The following is a 16,247-nucleotide window of genomic DNA, read 5'->3' as shown; positions in this document are numbered from 1 at the left end:
GAAAGGAATATAATCTACAATATGGATGGTCAGTAGAGGGTTTTTTTCCATTCTTATTGGCATGCTTTTAAAAGTATTGCACATGTTGATTATAATGTGAGATAATTACATTGTCACTTTAACCTGTGATCTGCATATTCCAGTAACGATTTTTTTTTAATTTACATGAAATATAATTAAAGAAAGTCCTTAGTGAAAATGCCCTCTTGTTTGTTTTACAAGTATCTAATTATTTTACAAGTGACTAAATTAAAGAAAAAATATGAAAAAGATAATCTCAAATCCAGTGCCAGATACTACTGCTGGGACAAAGATCCAGTTAAGACAATATTAAGCCTAAGGAGACCAGTAAAGGTTCAACATAAAAGCTCACCATTCTGCTTCTGAACTAATGGCTCAGATGGAATTCAGCAAAAACTTCCAGCCTGAATAATGCAATATAAGTAATACTGTCCACAAATTATCATAGGAAGAGATGCCTTTTACTGTTCTCTGAAGCCAACCTAAGAAGTATTTTCATCAAAGTAAGTGGTCTAAATAGATTTCAACATGATCATTCTTCTACTTGACAATGTTAACATGACCTAGTAGATGAAATGCTCTTCTGTAAATGTAGGTAATTTAGATTTGGTGCCCAATCACATCAGAGAATACAGCTTCAGAATCTTTCCACCTCATTTTGTTTGTGATTAAGATGTGGACACTGCTGCCATAATAAAATCTGGGGAGGTTACATAAAAGAACACTACAATATCCATAAATCCTATATATGGCTGTTTCCTAAATATATACTCTGGGATTCTCCTTGTCTCAGTTTTGAAATTTCACATAATGAACAATTAATTCATCTGTCAAATGTCCAAATGCAAAGACAGAAGTTGCTACAAAACTCCCTCTTTTAACATAATCTTTGGAGCTTTTCTCAACACTACAAAAATTATAATCTAGAACAGTCTTGCAAATGATTGATGTAAATCTATAAGCTCAAAGAATACTATCTTTCCTATGTACCAAAGATACAATGACAGTTTTATTTTAAGCCACAAAGCACTCTAAATAGTATATGTCTACTACCTCAAAATACATTGTGCAAAATGGATTTCAGATACAAAAGAGAATTTTGAAGTTTTATTTATACTACGTAAACCTGTGGTAGATTCATGTTGATGTATGGCAAAACCAATACAATATTATAAAGTAATTAGCCTCCAATTAAAATAAATAAATTTATACTAAAAAAAAAAAAACAAACAATGACTCTAGCAAGGGCTCTTAGCGAAGTCATAAAATATACATCGTTGGCACATCATAACTCTCCAATTAGGGATGGAGATTTAGTGAGTGTTGTTCCCCCTAATTTTTTTAAAGCTATTTTTTTTTTTCAAATATTCCATTTCTGTCAATTTCTAGTATGTTCTCAACTCTGCTTTCATCCATGCCATGGGCAATAAGAATGAAGGAAACAAATGTTTTCAGGCACTCCACATTTATTCTGTCTCCAGTCAGACAATAAGAATGTTAATGAGTTTCTTCCCCTTTAGCTTAGGGTCAAAAAGAGAATCCAAAAGCAACAAACACACACACACACACACACACACACACACACGCAACCACCTAAACGTATAGTATTTCTCCATTTAACAGTGAAAATATTTCAGTGGACCAGTCTCAATATCTTTATATTTTGTAGAAACAACCTACTACTATGGGGCTATTCAGACTATTCACCAACCTTGAAGGTAAACAAGACTGGGAACTGGACAGTCAGCTCCAGCTTCATTTTTAATCTATAACAGGATCAGCAAACTAAAGCCCAGGGCCAAATCTAGCCCACCACCTATTTTTGTAAATAAAGTTTCACTGGAACACAGCCACACTAATTTGTTTTCCCATGGTTGTCTTCACATTACAATGTCAGAGTCTAAGTAGCTGTGACAGATGTGTGGCTCGTCAAGCTTAAAATATTTACTATCTGGTAGTTTACACATAGTTTGCCAACCCTTGGTCTACAAATATCTAAAATTGTTGAAGATCAGTATAAACATGTCCACGAGATAAAAGCTTGACCAACAACCCGTAAAATTTGCTTTATGTCACAGTGTCAAACAGACTCTGTAGGCAAACTCTGATAGTACTCACCTGATTAGAAAGCATTCTAACCCTCATAGACCACTGGTGGGAATGTAAAATGGTACACTTTGGAAAACAGTTTGGCATTCCTTAAAAAGTCAAAGACAGTTACCATTTGACCCAGCAATTCCACTTCTAAGTATATACCTAAGAGAAATAAAAACAAAACTTGCACATGAATGTCCATAGCAGGATTAATTATAATAGCCAAAAGATGAATACCACCCAAATGAATTAATTTGTCATTAATTGACAAAAAGATCAACAAATGTGGTCAAGCCACAGGATAGAATACTATTGGGCCTTATAAAAGGAATGAAGTGCTGATAACATCTACAACAAGGATAAACCTTGAAAACCTTATGCGTAGAAAAAGAAGCCAGTCACAAAAGGCTATAATATATTGTATGATTCCATTTGCATGAAATGTCCAGCATAAGCACATCCGTAGAGACAGAAAGCAGATTAATGATTACCTAGGGTAGGGAGGGATGAGGAGTAAAAATTAAAGTATACAGAGTTCCTTTAGGGGGTGATGAAAATGTTCAGAAATGTATTATGGTCACCATGCACAACCCTGTGGCTACACGAAAACCCGCTGAATTGTACACCTTAAATGGGTGAACTGGATGGTATGTGAATTATACCCCTATACAGCTGTTACTCAAAAAAAGGCATTCTAGTAATCTGCTAAAACACCTAAAATCAGAATATTAGAGGCTTATATTTTGGAATACCTCTTAAAAGACAACCAGTCTCTGCTTATACTAAATGAGAAGCAGTGTAACATTACTAAAGAGCAGGCACTCAGGTCACGTATGTTGTTGTTTAGTCACTAAGTTGTGTCCGACTCTTTTGAGACCCCATGGACTGTAGCCCACCATGTTCCTCTGTCCATGGAATTTTTCCAGGCAATACTGGAGTGGGTGGCCATTTCCTTCTCCAGGGGATCTTCTTGATTCAGGGATTGAACCCGAGTCTCCTGCATTGGCAGGCAGATTCTTTACCACTGAGCCACCTGGAAAGCCCAGGTCACATATACTAAGGTGCAAATCCCCACGTTGCCACTTATTATTGCCACTTTGTCCAGGGTAAGTTACTAATCTCCTTATTTCTCAGTTTCCTTATCTGTAAAATGGGGAGGAGGGGTGACTGCCTCAAAAGGAAGGGTTGTGGCCAAGGTCATATTAGAAAAATATAAAGAATTAAAGAATTTAACACCATGTCCAGCGCATAATGAGCACTCAAACCATAGGATCTGGGGACAACAACAAATTCCTGAAGTTGTCCCTGTAGAATTTAGTTTTTTACTTATTGTTTGAATATTTATGTTACCAGTGTCACTAAAATAGGAGCTGTGAACCTAAAACTGCTCTCAAAAATATAAGAAATATTAATTAAAAAATAAAACAAAGTGAACATTTTTAAGAACTTTAAAGTGAAAGTCGCTAAGTCGTGTCCAACTCTTTGTGACCCCATGGACTATAGAGTCCATGGAATTCTCCAGGCCAGAATTCTGGAGTGGGTAGCCTTTCCCTTCTCCAGGGGATCGTCCCAATCCAGGGATCGAACCCAGGGCTCCCACATTTCAGGCAGATTCTTTACCAGCTGAGCCACAAGGGAAACCCAAGAGTACTGTAGTGGGTAGCCTGTCCCTTCCCCAGCAGATCTTCCCAACCCAGGAATTGAACCAGGGTCTCCTGTACTGCAGGCAGATTCTTTACCAACTGAGCTATCAGGGAAGTCCCTGATCTTAAGAACTTTAAGATTTATTTAATTTTCCCTACCTGTATTCCTCTACTCTTTTACTCAATCAGCACAACACCCCTGCAAGGTCCATGTTATCACTCTCATTTAACATATAAAGAAACTGAGGCTCAGAGAGCTTAACTAACTTGCTCAGGGTCACACAGCTAGAAATGAATGCCTAAATGAAAAAATGAACGAATGTTAGCACCACTAAATTTTACACACATGGTAGAAAAGAATGTTCATTTCACCGTATTATTTATGTAATAGAGCCTGTGTTTAGCACTGAGAAAGTGCACATTTGGAAATTGTTGAAACTTATCTACATAGCTGCCAAAAGTAATTTGAGTATCTCAGAGACATTCTAGAAATAAAAAATACTTATGCTGCACTTCACAATCACTAATCCATGCAAATGGCTCATGAAGCAGCTATCATTCCTTTATAAATAAAGGAGAAAATGGTGATAATGTATCCGAAGGTTACCAGATCAGATCTTAGGGGGCTGCCTTACAGTCTTCAAAGCACTGTTGATCCATATGTTTGGGGGAAAATAGATAAGGGTAAGCAGGAAGGATATGATGTTTCTTATCAGTTTTATAAGGTAGTAATGTTACAATGGTAATCTGCACATGATAGCCAGGGCCAGAGACCTCTGTAACTGAATTAGTAACATTGTTTTCATAAAACATTAAAACCTTCATAGGGTTAAATCCATCCTAGATTTGAACATACCAAAATACTCTGAACTCAGGGTTAGAATTAGAAGCCTGTGATACAGTCAATGTATAATATTTTGTGTTATTAAACTACACTGAGAGAGGATACAATCAGCATTCTTATCTGTAAATGATTCAAATATTCAAAACAATGGTAACAAAGTAAAAAAAAGTATCAAAAGAAATAAAAAAGAAAAAGAATGTGTAACAGAATCAAGAAGTTGAATTGCAACAATATGCACTTAGATACAAAGAAACTGGCTTAAGTATCATAAAGTAATCCTTTCTTGATGTGAATGGATGTGGACAACTCAAAAAAGGCCAACAAATGAATTTAGTTGGTGGGATGGGGGTAAGAGGGGTGTAAAATGGGAGGAGAGTATTACAATTATCCAACTGGGACCAAAAACCTTGAGGCATGGAAGAATTCAGTTCCCTATAGGTGAAGAATTTAATACAAGAACAATGGTTTGAACTTAAAGTGTCTAAAATTTACTTTGTCATTTCATTAAAAGGGGCCCATTTAATTCAAGTTAGGCACCAAGCTTGGGAATCAAAAAGACCTAACCTTAGGGAAAAAAATGGTTTTACCTAAAAGCCAGCCATCAGAATCTGCAAAACACAAGTAAAGTGAAAAAGAAATGTACTTTTTTTTTTAACCCCAACTATGTTGTGGAGAAGGCAGTGGCAGCCCACTCCAGTACTCTTGCCTGGAAAATCCCATGGATGGAGGAGCCTGGTAGGCTGCAGTCTTTGGGGTCGCTAAGAGTTGGACACGACTGAGTGACTTCACTTTCACTTTCCACTTTCATGCATTGGAGAAGGAAATGGCAACCCACTCCAGTGTTCTTGCCTGGAGAATCCCAGGGACGGGGGATTCTCGTGCCGTCTATGGGGTCGCACAGAGTCAGACACAACTGAATCGACTTAGCAGCAGCAGCAGCAACTATGTTGTTGACATAGATTCACAGAAAGACAGTATAATGGTACCAACATCCACAGAAATGAAGTCAGAATCTTGCTTTTCAGTCACATGAGGAATGGAATATTAAGCATCATATTAATATTTATTTTGATAAATGCTTTAAATAGCCTCTGTTATAGACAAGCCTATTCTTGGTCCTCAGTCAGTGCATTGGCATTTTATATTATTGATCTGCCCCACCTTGAGACTTCTGTGATCCAGCTATCCCAATTCTTCTAATTTCATGAGTTATACTCCAAACCACAAAACCCCACTGCTAGTTCCATCAACCCCCAAGAACTCACTCATTCATAGTTTAACTTCCACAAAGTTGATTTCCAAATCTTCACTATCATTCTAGACCTCTCATTCAAACTCCACCCGTGTATTTACAGCTACGATCACTTAGAAATGGCCTGCACTCAACTCAAAGTGCCATCCATATCAAGGAATACTGGGCTGCAGTTTAAGGGAAGACAGAGTTAGTTAGTTAGATAGATATATAGATGGATATGGAAAGGCCATCAGATATACTATGTACAATGTAAAGTGAATATTTCAGTAGAATGTACAAATATGAGCCCATTCTGTTTTTAAACAAAAATCTTCCAGAAGATGTACAAAAACTGGGGACTTTCTTGGAAGCCCAGTGGTTAAGACTGCTCTCTCCCAATGCAGGGAGTGCAGGTTCGATCCCTGGACAATGGTTACCTTTGGAGAATAGAGCTATGGATGGATGGTGGGAGAAAGGAGAGATATTCACTATTTACCTTTGTGTCATCTATATTTTAAAATTTTATAATTTTATAAATACTAATAAAAAGAAAGTTAACAGAATATTATTAAGTCTTAAAACTGCAAACATATATGAACTCTCTAAGTCAAACTAGCTTCAGAAGTAAAATCTTCCCAGTGTAGAAAGACAACTAAAAAATACACCCAAAATGTGAGAGCTGTGCACCCACCCCATCAGCTTGTGCCTGGGGTTAGGTACCTGCCCCGCACTTGATTACTAACTCAGTCACTTGATTACTTAGGTGCTCAGTGTTGACAGAGAGTGGAGATGCTCACCACTCAGCAGCTGTGGTTCAGTACACAGTTTTCAGAGTCAGAGAAAACAATTTCAATATTTTATCACAGGATATAGGAATAACTACCCTGTGGAAAGAACCCCACCCCACTCTCAACAAACACCTATCTCTGAAACCTCATTACTTCTGGTTTGGCAACTTAGGAGTAATCAATCAACTATTCTGTCTGTTGGGGCAGGCGAATCGGAAGGGAAAAACTGGAGAGTAAAAAGGGTGGAGAAAGTTCCGAACAAATTATATTTTGGATGGATAGTCAACATTCTATATTGCCATGGCTAAGGAATGCATAAACTTATCAGTCTGGTGGCAAACGCTGATATTTCATTAGAAAGACAAAAAGAAAAATGAAATAAGATGAGACAACGAACCTCTGGGCTTCTCATGTGGCCCAATGGTAAAGGATCTGCCTGCCAATTCAGGAGATCCCTGGGTTCAGGAAGACCCACTGGAGAAGGAAATGGCAACCCACTCCAGCATTCTTGCCTGGAGAATCCCATGAACAGAGGAGCCAGGTGGGCTACAGTCCATGGAGTCGCAGAGTTAGATACGATTAAGCGACTGAGCATGAATGCATGGAACGTCTACTGAAGAGGTAAGAAATTTAACCAAAATGTCGAACAATTAAAATTTGCAGTAAATTCTGGAAATGAAGACATATGCCTTACTTTAAGGACACCCACTGCAGTATTTTCACAGCTGGAATCAACAGCAGACTGCAGCATGAAATAAACGGGGTTTAGAACTGGTAGGATTCCCATGTGATCTTGAGCAAGTTACTGATCCCTCTGAATCTCAGTGTTTTCTGTAAAATGGGTACAATGAAAGGAGCTAACATATGTAAAATGCCTAATATTTGAAGGCATAATTGTCCCTTCATGAAAAAGACATGTTAAGTTACAAAAGATTTTTTTTAACTTGTGAACATATGTCAAAGTTCCTTTAAACCATTTCTTCCAGATTTAAAACGTGAAAACATTTACAAAATGCAATAATTCAAGCACCATCTCCAAAAGTGAGGTACGCCTGCTTCTTTAATTTACTGAGTAGAGCTATCACTGAGGATGGTGAAAGAATTTTCAATTTAAAGGAGCTATCTAGAAACACAATATAAGGGACATTAAGGAGCTATAGTTCATCAGGTGAAACCATTGCAGATACGAGGCAGCAATGGAGGGTTGGGGGGAATTGCACATGTCAAGGCCACAGAATATGTCACCATCTTGGAAGGTAAGGGAAAAACCACAGGAAACATTATGAAGACCATGTGCAAACCACACTTAAAGTCCTAAAGCAGTCTGTAGAAAGTGGACATGAAGATACTCGGAGAAGGTTGTGCACATGCACAACTGAGAAGCTCAGTTCACTCCAAAGGGGTCTTAGAATCAAACTCCGTCATCAGGGATCACCACTGCTTACCCCCTCCCGATAACACCTGCCGTCTGGAGGAATCTGCATGTAACATGCTTTTCCTCTGCAGGACTTCAGTTGATCCCCCACAGCTTGATCTTTCTGGGGCACCAGCACTCTGGTGATTGTGTTTCTTTTTCCCTTGTTAAATGATTGTCCCTCGGATCAAGCACTTCTTTCATGAAACATCTCATTTCTGGAAAATTCTTGGTTCCTTTAGGCTCTCACTTGACTTTATTTCCTAACATGAACAACTAGTTTACCTATCACGTCTTGCTAAAGTTCTTGGGAAAGATGTTCCAACATGATGTAACACTGTTCCTCCCCCCACCCCTACCCCATGGTACTAGAAACCCAAATCACTGGGCCAATCAATATATGTGAAAGCCATAGTAATTAGGACAAATTAGTAAAGCTGAATTTTCTCTATGCTAAATTATATATTCTGCATATTATTAATCTGGTTTTTACACAAACACTGCATTTAACTCAATTCTCTGACAAGCAGCATTACTGGAATTGCAAGTAGGAAATTTAAAGTATATAAGCAACTTAACCATATCCTTTTAATAGAGTGTATGTGCAAACACAATCCATACTAAACTGATAGATGCCTTGTTATTAAATTAAGTCGTCATAGTAGACAGCCATCATCAACTGTTATTGAAGCAATCCTTGTTCTATGCTGTTCCAAGCATCAGACAATCACCATGTTAGCATTAGATGAGTGTCATAAATCAATGTAAATCTTAAAAGACCCAAAAAAATCAACAGCAAACATAGGCTGAAACAAAACTGTTAATACAATAAGGCTCAAAAACACAGTGTAGAGAAAATAAAACCCATGTCTTGGTCTTTTGGCTTTGATACTCCCCCCCAAATATTTATTCCACTTTTTAAAAACGGTGAGCCTTTGAAAAGCCAGTCCCAAAATATTACGTACATAACCTAAGTTTTAAACCAGTGACTCTCAATCATACCTGCACATTAGAATCACTTAGAGACCTTTAAAAAATACCAATGACCAGAACCCTCTCCCAGAGATTCTGAGTTCATTGCTCTGACACAAGGCCCTCTCATTGATCTTTTTTAAAAGCTCCCCTGGTGAGTCTAATATGCAGCCAGGTGGTCAACTACTACTTTAATACAGCCTTTTGGGACAATAATTGCTCTAAAGTTGATAAACATGCATTTTGCCTTTCAATGAGATTTTATTATAAAACTACTCAATTCATTCCATAGCTAATGAACAACTGTTACATTGCAGGTTTTGTGTTAATAATAAAGAAAGATATGTAAGATATATTTCCTGCCCTCAAGAAGCTCCCTGTTAGCTAGGGAGAGTGACTCATAAATAAGAAACTGTAACTAAATATGATAAGTGCTCTTGAGGTGTAAGCAAATACAGCACGCCTCACAAACTTGTATGTCATCCTTGAGCAAGGGTCAGACTGCATCATTCCAATTTTAGTTTATGTCCTACCAAAGCAGGAAAGTCAGAAGTTACAGGTTACTAAATACCCAGGCAAAAATATTCAGCCTACACAAGGTGAAAACAGTACATTTTGCTACTCTCTTTCACAGAAAACTGCTGTACCATGAAGGTAGGCATTTCTACATTTTAATTTGGATGAATCATTTTAAAATTTCCTTCATGTAATATTACTGATTGTGCACTTGCCTATAAAACCATCAATTTGCAAAAGATACAGTAAATGCTCACGACCATAAAAATTAGCTGATTACCTGTATTTGCATAATACCTTTCCCTTCCAGTAATTTGCTACATTTGCTAAGACAAGAAGTTTTGGGACAATGACAGCATAGACCGTTTGTTTCAGTCACTTGAAAGATGTTACATGGGAAAATGTCATGGAAACAATAGGCATTCAAGGACCACTTGCAAGACTTTCAAAAATAAGAAACACAGGGGGAAAGAGTTTAAATTAAAAAAAAAAAAAAGGAAGGGCATTCTCCCAATATTCATAATGAATCAGACAACTGATTCCCAGTAAAATAATGGGTGGGTGAGCGAGCAGGTAAGTAGTGAGGCAGGGGAGTTGAGTGGGTAGTCAACAGATGGGTAAAAAGGTGAAATCCATTTTAAAGCACTTCAGTGAAAATTTAAACCTGTTAAATCCTAGGGGTCAAACACAACTTGTGATGCTAATTTAGTTATAAAAGAGGAATCACAATTCCAGAGAACTTGGATAGCAATCAAGAAGGTTTTCTGTGCAAAGTGAATGTCTTCAAGGGCTTTCTGTTTAAATCCAGAGTTGAACAAATTCTGAGTTTAAATGCCTGCTGTCAGAGACCCTGCAAGAAAATCTCAAGTGAATTTCAATTTTCAGATCAATATATGCTGAGACAATTTACCAGAGAAAACCCTCCAACCTTTACACAGGGTGAGGAACACTAGCATTATGTTCTCTGCCACAAAGCCTACCTTGAATGCATTATTTCATGGAACGACATATCATAATCGGCACTGACCAAGTCAGGCTTTGTAGGATATGAACAAGGCTTCACATTCACAATAGTTAAGGTAGCCACAGAGGACCTATCACCTCAAAATTAGCTTGTTCCCCCTCCTCGTGCAGCTCTGAAGTAACAGAGGAGATGAACCTCGTTCTCCCAGAGGCATTTCCTGAAAATATTCTATCAATTATAAGTCAGCAGAATACCGATTGTGCTAATGTGATGCTGACCACTTTTCTTTTCAATATCCAAAGAGATCACATCATCACTCTTTCAGATCTCAAGGAATCAGAACTAGCTACTAACATTGATTCAATGATGCCTATATTCCATCATCACAATAGAACTAACATTTTAATCTCACATTTTCCGATTATGACTTTGCTGGCTCATTTGAATCAAATATAACTGAGACACAACAAACATCATTCCCCTTGGTACCCACTCCCGCCCCCACGCAATCATTTGGGGGCTTTTGGGAAACACCTTATTTACCTTCTTGGATGCCAAGAATGAAGAAACCAAGATTTTTTTTTGACATATTTGTCTTTCTAGAACTGTGCTATTCACATATGGATACAAGCACTTGAAATGTGGCTAATCCAAATGAGGAGCTGAATTCTGAATTTTCTTTCTTTTTAATTAATTTACATTAAATTTAGAAAGAGATAATTCAGTTATTGGAAAACTTTTAGGTATGTTTGCAACAACTTGGGTATGTGAACCTACTTTTGCAAATGCAAATTTTATGAAACCTAAATACAGAACAAGTATGTCTGATGAAAATTCAGCTTAGTATCAGAACGGAGATGTATGGTTAGTGTAAAATACACACTGGATTTTGAAGATTATGAAAGAAAAGACGTAAAATACCTCACTAATGATTTCTATACTGATTACATGTTGACGTGATATAGTCTGGATCTACTGGGTAAGAGAAAATATTTTGTGAAAATTAATTGCACCTACTTGCTTTTAATCTTTTTTAATGTGGCTATTAGAAAATTCACACATGCAAATTTTACATATATAAAATTACATACGTGGCTCGCATTAAATACTGTACAGACTGCTCTGCTCTAGAGCACTTCCACAACCACCTTAACAGAGTACATTTGGATACTGTTCTTCCAGTAGACAAGCTAGTCATGTAACAATAGGGGCAAAGAGTAACATGTCCTTGTATCAATTGGATCTGAGCAAAGTATGTAGCAAGCTCTACCCACAATCTCACCATGTGAGGCAACACTGTAATACCTCAACATGGAAGGAAATTAGTGAGTTATCCACACTTAAACAAATTGAAATCCAGTACTGCAGACAACTTAAAAAAGAGATTGAGCCAACTGCTCTAAGGTCTTGGTTTCATTTCCCAACTGCGGACCTTAAAATAGACAATAAAGCACCACTTCCAAAAAGAGGTAAAATATTTCAACGGTAGCTATCTACCAATCCTTAAAAACTAGGCAAAAAATTTCTCTTCAATTTTATCTCAACTTCTAAAGCCACAGAATACACGCTGAACTAGGAAATCAACTTCAGATCGCCAGCATTTCCCTCACAAGCAAATTAGCAGGATTGTGCACTTGGAATACTGTTTGACAAGAATGAAAAGGAAACTATTCAAAACAGATTTAAGGAATGGACAATTAGATGAAGAACTGCAGATTTAATTCTCAATCAGCCCTGTGATTAATCTGATTCCCTGCTTTTCCCTAGTGTAATTATACAACACAGATGAAAGGATGAGCATTTGGACTGTCAGTTCTATATTCTGGACCAGCCCGGTGACTCAAAGCAGACGGCGCTACCACGCTAACCACCATCCCAACAGTCGAGGGAAGCCTCGAACACTGATTTAACAGTCATTGCATAACGAGGCATTAAAAATTCGGAACCCCCCAACTCTTTCCACGTTGGTCTACACCAGGTGAAGAATTTGCTGAAACCGAACGCACCCCGTCTTAAATGACCCCCTCCAATCCGGGCATGGGGTGAACACAAAGGCATGTATCTAATACCATGCACAATAGACACACACCCCACAATTTAAGACCCTGGACGTTCTTTCTCTGTCTCTCCACGGAAGCAATGAAATGCAAGCTGCTCTTTTCTTTAATGGTCTGTGGTACACGCAAGGTAACAATAAGCCCAACTGTTCCCAGGAAGCAACTATAAAATCGGTTCTGCCACGTCCCTGTGCAACCGTCAGATAAAATGCAGACAGCAGATTTCAGCCGGCCCCACGCCTCATAAGGGGGCCGACCTCGGCTCATCGGCCTCCACGGATCGCCGAGAAGCCCCCAGACTCCCGCCCGGCTGGAGGTCCAGGTACACGTCTATAAATACTCCGGGGTGAGGAGGACAGGGGAGGAGGAGGGGAGGAAGGGCAGGGGGCAGACCCGGGTGGGTGCGGGTGCGGAAGGACCCGGGCATCACTAAATGCATTTTCCCACACTCCCGCTCCCCCGCGTGGAGACTCACTTGCCGATCACCTCGCACAGCTCGTACACATCCTCGAACAGCACGTCGTCGTCAGCCATGGTCCGGAGGGGACAGTGGCCGCAGCGTGGAGGGCTCCGAAAACGGGGGTGGGGGCGCCAAAGAGCTCAGTGCCCGGCCCCTGGCTCGCCTCCTCCCCTCAGGACCCGCGAGCCCTCGGTGCCGAGGACACTCGAGCGGGGCGGCGAGGCCCGGAGACTGCGGCGCCTTCCTCAGCTGGCGACCGCCCCGGCGCGGGCGGCGGGGCCGGGGCGCAGGAGCGAGGGCGGCCCGGGCCCGGCGCCGCCCGCCCGCCCGCTGCTCCTCGCGCTGCTCGGGCCGCGCTGCCCGGCGTGCGGATCCTCGGGGATCGCGCGGTGCCTTGCTCTCCTCTCGTCAGCCCGCGCGGGCCGCGAGGCCGCGACCGTTCCCTCTGTCGAGGCTGGCTCCGGCTCCGCGCGGGGCAGCTCGGACTACAGGGGGGGCCGCGGCAGGACCGTGGAGGGAGGATCGCCGCGGAGGGAGGTGGCGGCGGCAGATCGGCGTTGGGGACCAGGAGGCGGCGGCAGAGACGCTCCCTCCTTCTTCTCCTCCTCCCGCCGCCGCCGCCGCCCGCCCGCCTGGGAGTGGGAGGGGGGCTTCGTGGGACTGGCTCTCCGTGCGGGCGGGAGCCACGGCCACCGCCTTCAACTCCTCCTCCGCCTCGGCTGCCGACCAGCTCGCGAGCCCCGCGCACCGGCCTAGAGCACACACGCGTTCCTCCCGCTCCGTCCGCGCGGCTTCCCGAACCACAGGCCCCGCCCACTCCAGCCCGTCGGGAGGCGGTGGCCCAAGGAAAGCGACCAGGCAGAGCGACGCATGCGCGCGCCGCCGGCCACGTCACGGCAAACCGGCGGGCGCCGGGAATCTACGAGGGGCGGGGGACTAGGGCGCCGGGGCGGCATCTGCTTAGGCGGGGGTGGGGCGGGGTCGTCACCCCCGCGACCAAGCCGCGGAAGGGGTCGGGGACAAAAGATCTGCACGTTCTTGACTCTCTGAGGCGTGAGGCTAGGAAGCCGGCCGCTCCCTCCTTTTGTAACCACGCGAAGCATTTCCCGGTTTTTGCTGGGGAAGGAGGCTCGGAAAGGGTCCTAATGAATGGGAAAGCAAGAACAGAGGTGGCGAGGTTCTCACTCCAGATCGTGCTAGGCGGGGGATGCTTTTAGTGCCACTGTCATTCCTTAATAAAAACGAGGGCTGTGGAAGAAGTGTTGTCCACCTACAAGAAAAGGACCAAACAAAAACTGTCCAGGAAGGCGTGCAACAGCAAATGGTAATTTGTAGAGACAGCTTATCCTGCATTCTGCCCCAAACTCAAATATCTATCCAGCGCCTGTTCTGAATAGAGACAGTCCCGAGAGAGGTCAGTAAGGCAGGGACTTTAAATTCCTTTGTATATTGCACCCCCCTCCCCAAGTCTCCAGTACCTACTCTACTCCTTTTACTTTCTACAAATGTTAGGCATGTCAGTATAAAAATGCAACTAGAGGGAGTGGATGTACAGGGTCAGCCAGGGAGTGAGGTTATGGGTGTTGCCGCTGTGTTAGGTTGTATTCAATATGAAAATTTCTGTTCAACTGAGCATGTGCGGAATGAGCCAACGCCATCAGACAGGTATATGCCTCAGCTGAGGACCAATAAAAAAAGTCTTTGTTCCTCTGCATAGCAGAAGTGCCCAATTAGTTCATAAGTCAGCTTTGAGAAATCTGGTAAAATTCTCAGTGCAGTAGTTGAAAAAAAAAAAGAAAAGAAAGAAAGAAAAAGATAGTATTTACTAAAGTGTGTGAGGGGGTGGAGACCCACTGCCTATTTTCTCTTCAGAAACATTTTCTACAAAACCTTAACCACTCCCTTAAGAGCCTGAGAGATTTGCCAGTGCTACAGATTTGAGTACTAGACTTTTTTTTTAATGCAAACCAGAGGGAAAAATGTAATTATGAGAGATTTTCCTCCTTTTCCAAAGAGCGTGAGCATTCTCTAGAGAAGGGAGCATCAGAACTCGGGAAACATTGCTTCCATTGAGGGTTCTGCACTTCCAAGTCACTCACTCCAAATTGGCATGTCCACTTGGTACCTACTGATTAAGATGTTACTCCATTCTGCCCTGAAGTTTACAGCAACCCTCATCTTGTCAGTTTCACTTCCTTTCCTCAGTCTAAGTCTGAGCTATGCCAAAGCTTGTCGACTTCATTCGGGGGTTTGTTATCTTCCACGGGGACCTATGCTCAGAGGTAGACAAGGACAATAATAAAAGAAATAAAGTTGAATAAAAAAGATGACCACAGAGATAGGTTTGCAGTCTGCTCATGGAATCACAATGGGTTTAGATTTGGAAAGTGCCCTAGAGGTCAGCCAGTCCCACTCTGTCATCTTTAGACATGAGGGGGTGCCACCATGATTGATCTAACTTGGCATTCCCTGGTCACTGGCCTTGAATGGTTCAAGGTCTTCCAACCAGCACAAAGCTTAGGACCTTCCCCTCACTATGGATGTGAAGCACTCTGTTTCTCCCCACCCCATTTCCCAACCATCACACTGGCTTGAATAAAGAAGTGGACACCCTCAGTTGTTGCCAGCAGACATCTTGTACCCAAAAGGCTAGTCAGACCTAAGATGAAGGTGGAACTGAGGGGCAGCAGCATAGAGATGTCGTCAATGACATTATTAATCTCTTGTTTAGCCAACTCTCTGCCCTTTCCCATCATATAAGTCAATGAATTCCCTTACTTTCTTAATCCATTTTGAGTTGGGTTTCCTGTTACTTTCAGAGGAAGCATGCTACAAATGGTACAAAAAGATGAGGAAACAAGTTCAGAGACAAATATATGTCCATGATCACGTACTTAACTGAGTATCTAATCTGAACCTAGATCTCCCAGCTCCCAGTGTGCTATTCAGTGATACTTAAGTCCTCTGTAATACAAATCCCTCAGAACTTGTACCAGGCATTGTGGCTAGAGGTAGCTCCTCTGTTTTCTATAATTAAAATAACCAAGCCTCTTTAATGAAGTTAATTCTTCTCTAGATTTCTTCTAAAAGCCCAATACTCTTCAAACAAATAAGCACACATATAAATGATCAGCTGTCTATAATTTACTTGTTTTCATTTCCATGAAGAAAATGTTAAAGTAACTAGGTGCATCAGTTAGAGATTGTGTTTAAATGTTAATAATTGAATACTCAATAACA

The 16,247-nt window shown here is 41.3% G+C and overlaps 1 protein-coding gene across 8 annotated transcripts in view; it reads right to left on the bottom strand.

Moving 5' to 3' along the window:
* CASK (calcium/calmodulin dependent serine protein kinase) overlaps positions 1 to 13,193 on the bottom strand; it is a 372,618-nt gene extending 359,425 nt beyond the window's left edge. For 4 of the 8 annotated variants that reach the window (XM_061410392.1, XM_061410395.1, XM_061410390.1 and 1 more), the window contains exon 1: positions 13,023 to 13,191. In XM_061410392.1, coding sequence (XP_061266376.1) covers positions 13,023 to 13,081 — 59 coding nt within the window. In that variant the 5' untranslated portion in view covers positions 13,082 to 13,191. Of the gene's footprint in view, positions 1 to 13,022 lie in introns of all 8 variants that reach the window. The other 4 variants (XM_061410389.1, XM_061410391.1, XM_061410396.1 and 1 more) reach the window with 4 other exon arrangements.
* Positions 13,194 to 16,247: the final 3,054 nt, after the last annotated feature.

Source organism: Bos javanicus, chromosome X (genome assembly GCF_032452875.1).
Source record: "Bos javanicus breed banteng chromosome X, ARS-OSU_banteng_1.0, whole genome shotgun sequence".
Classification (NCBI taxonomy): Eukaryota; Metazoa; Chordata; class Mammalia; order Artiodactyla; family Bovidae; genus Bos; species Bos javanicus.
Note: the sequence above shows the minus strand (reverse complement) of the source record. Positions and strands in the feature narration are given on the sequence as shown.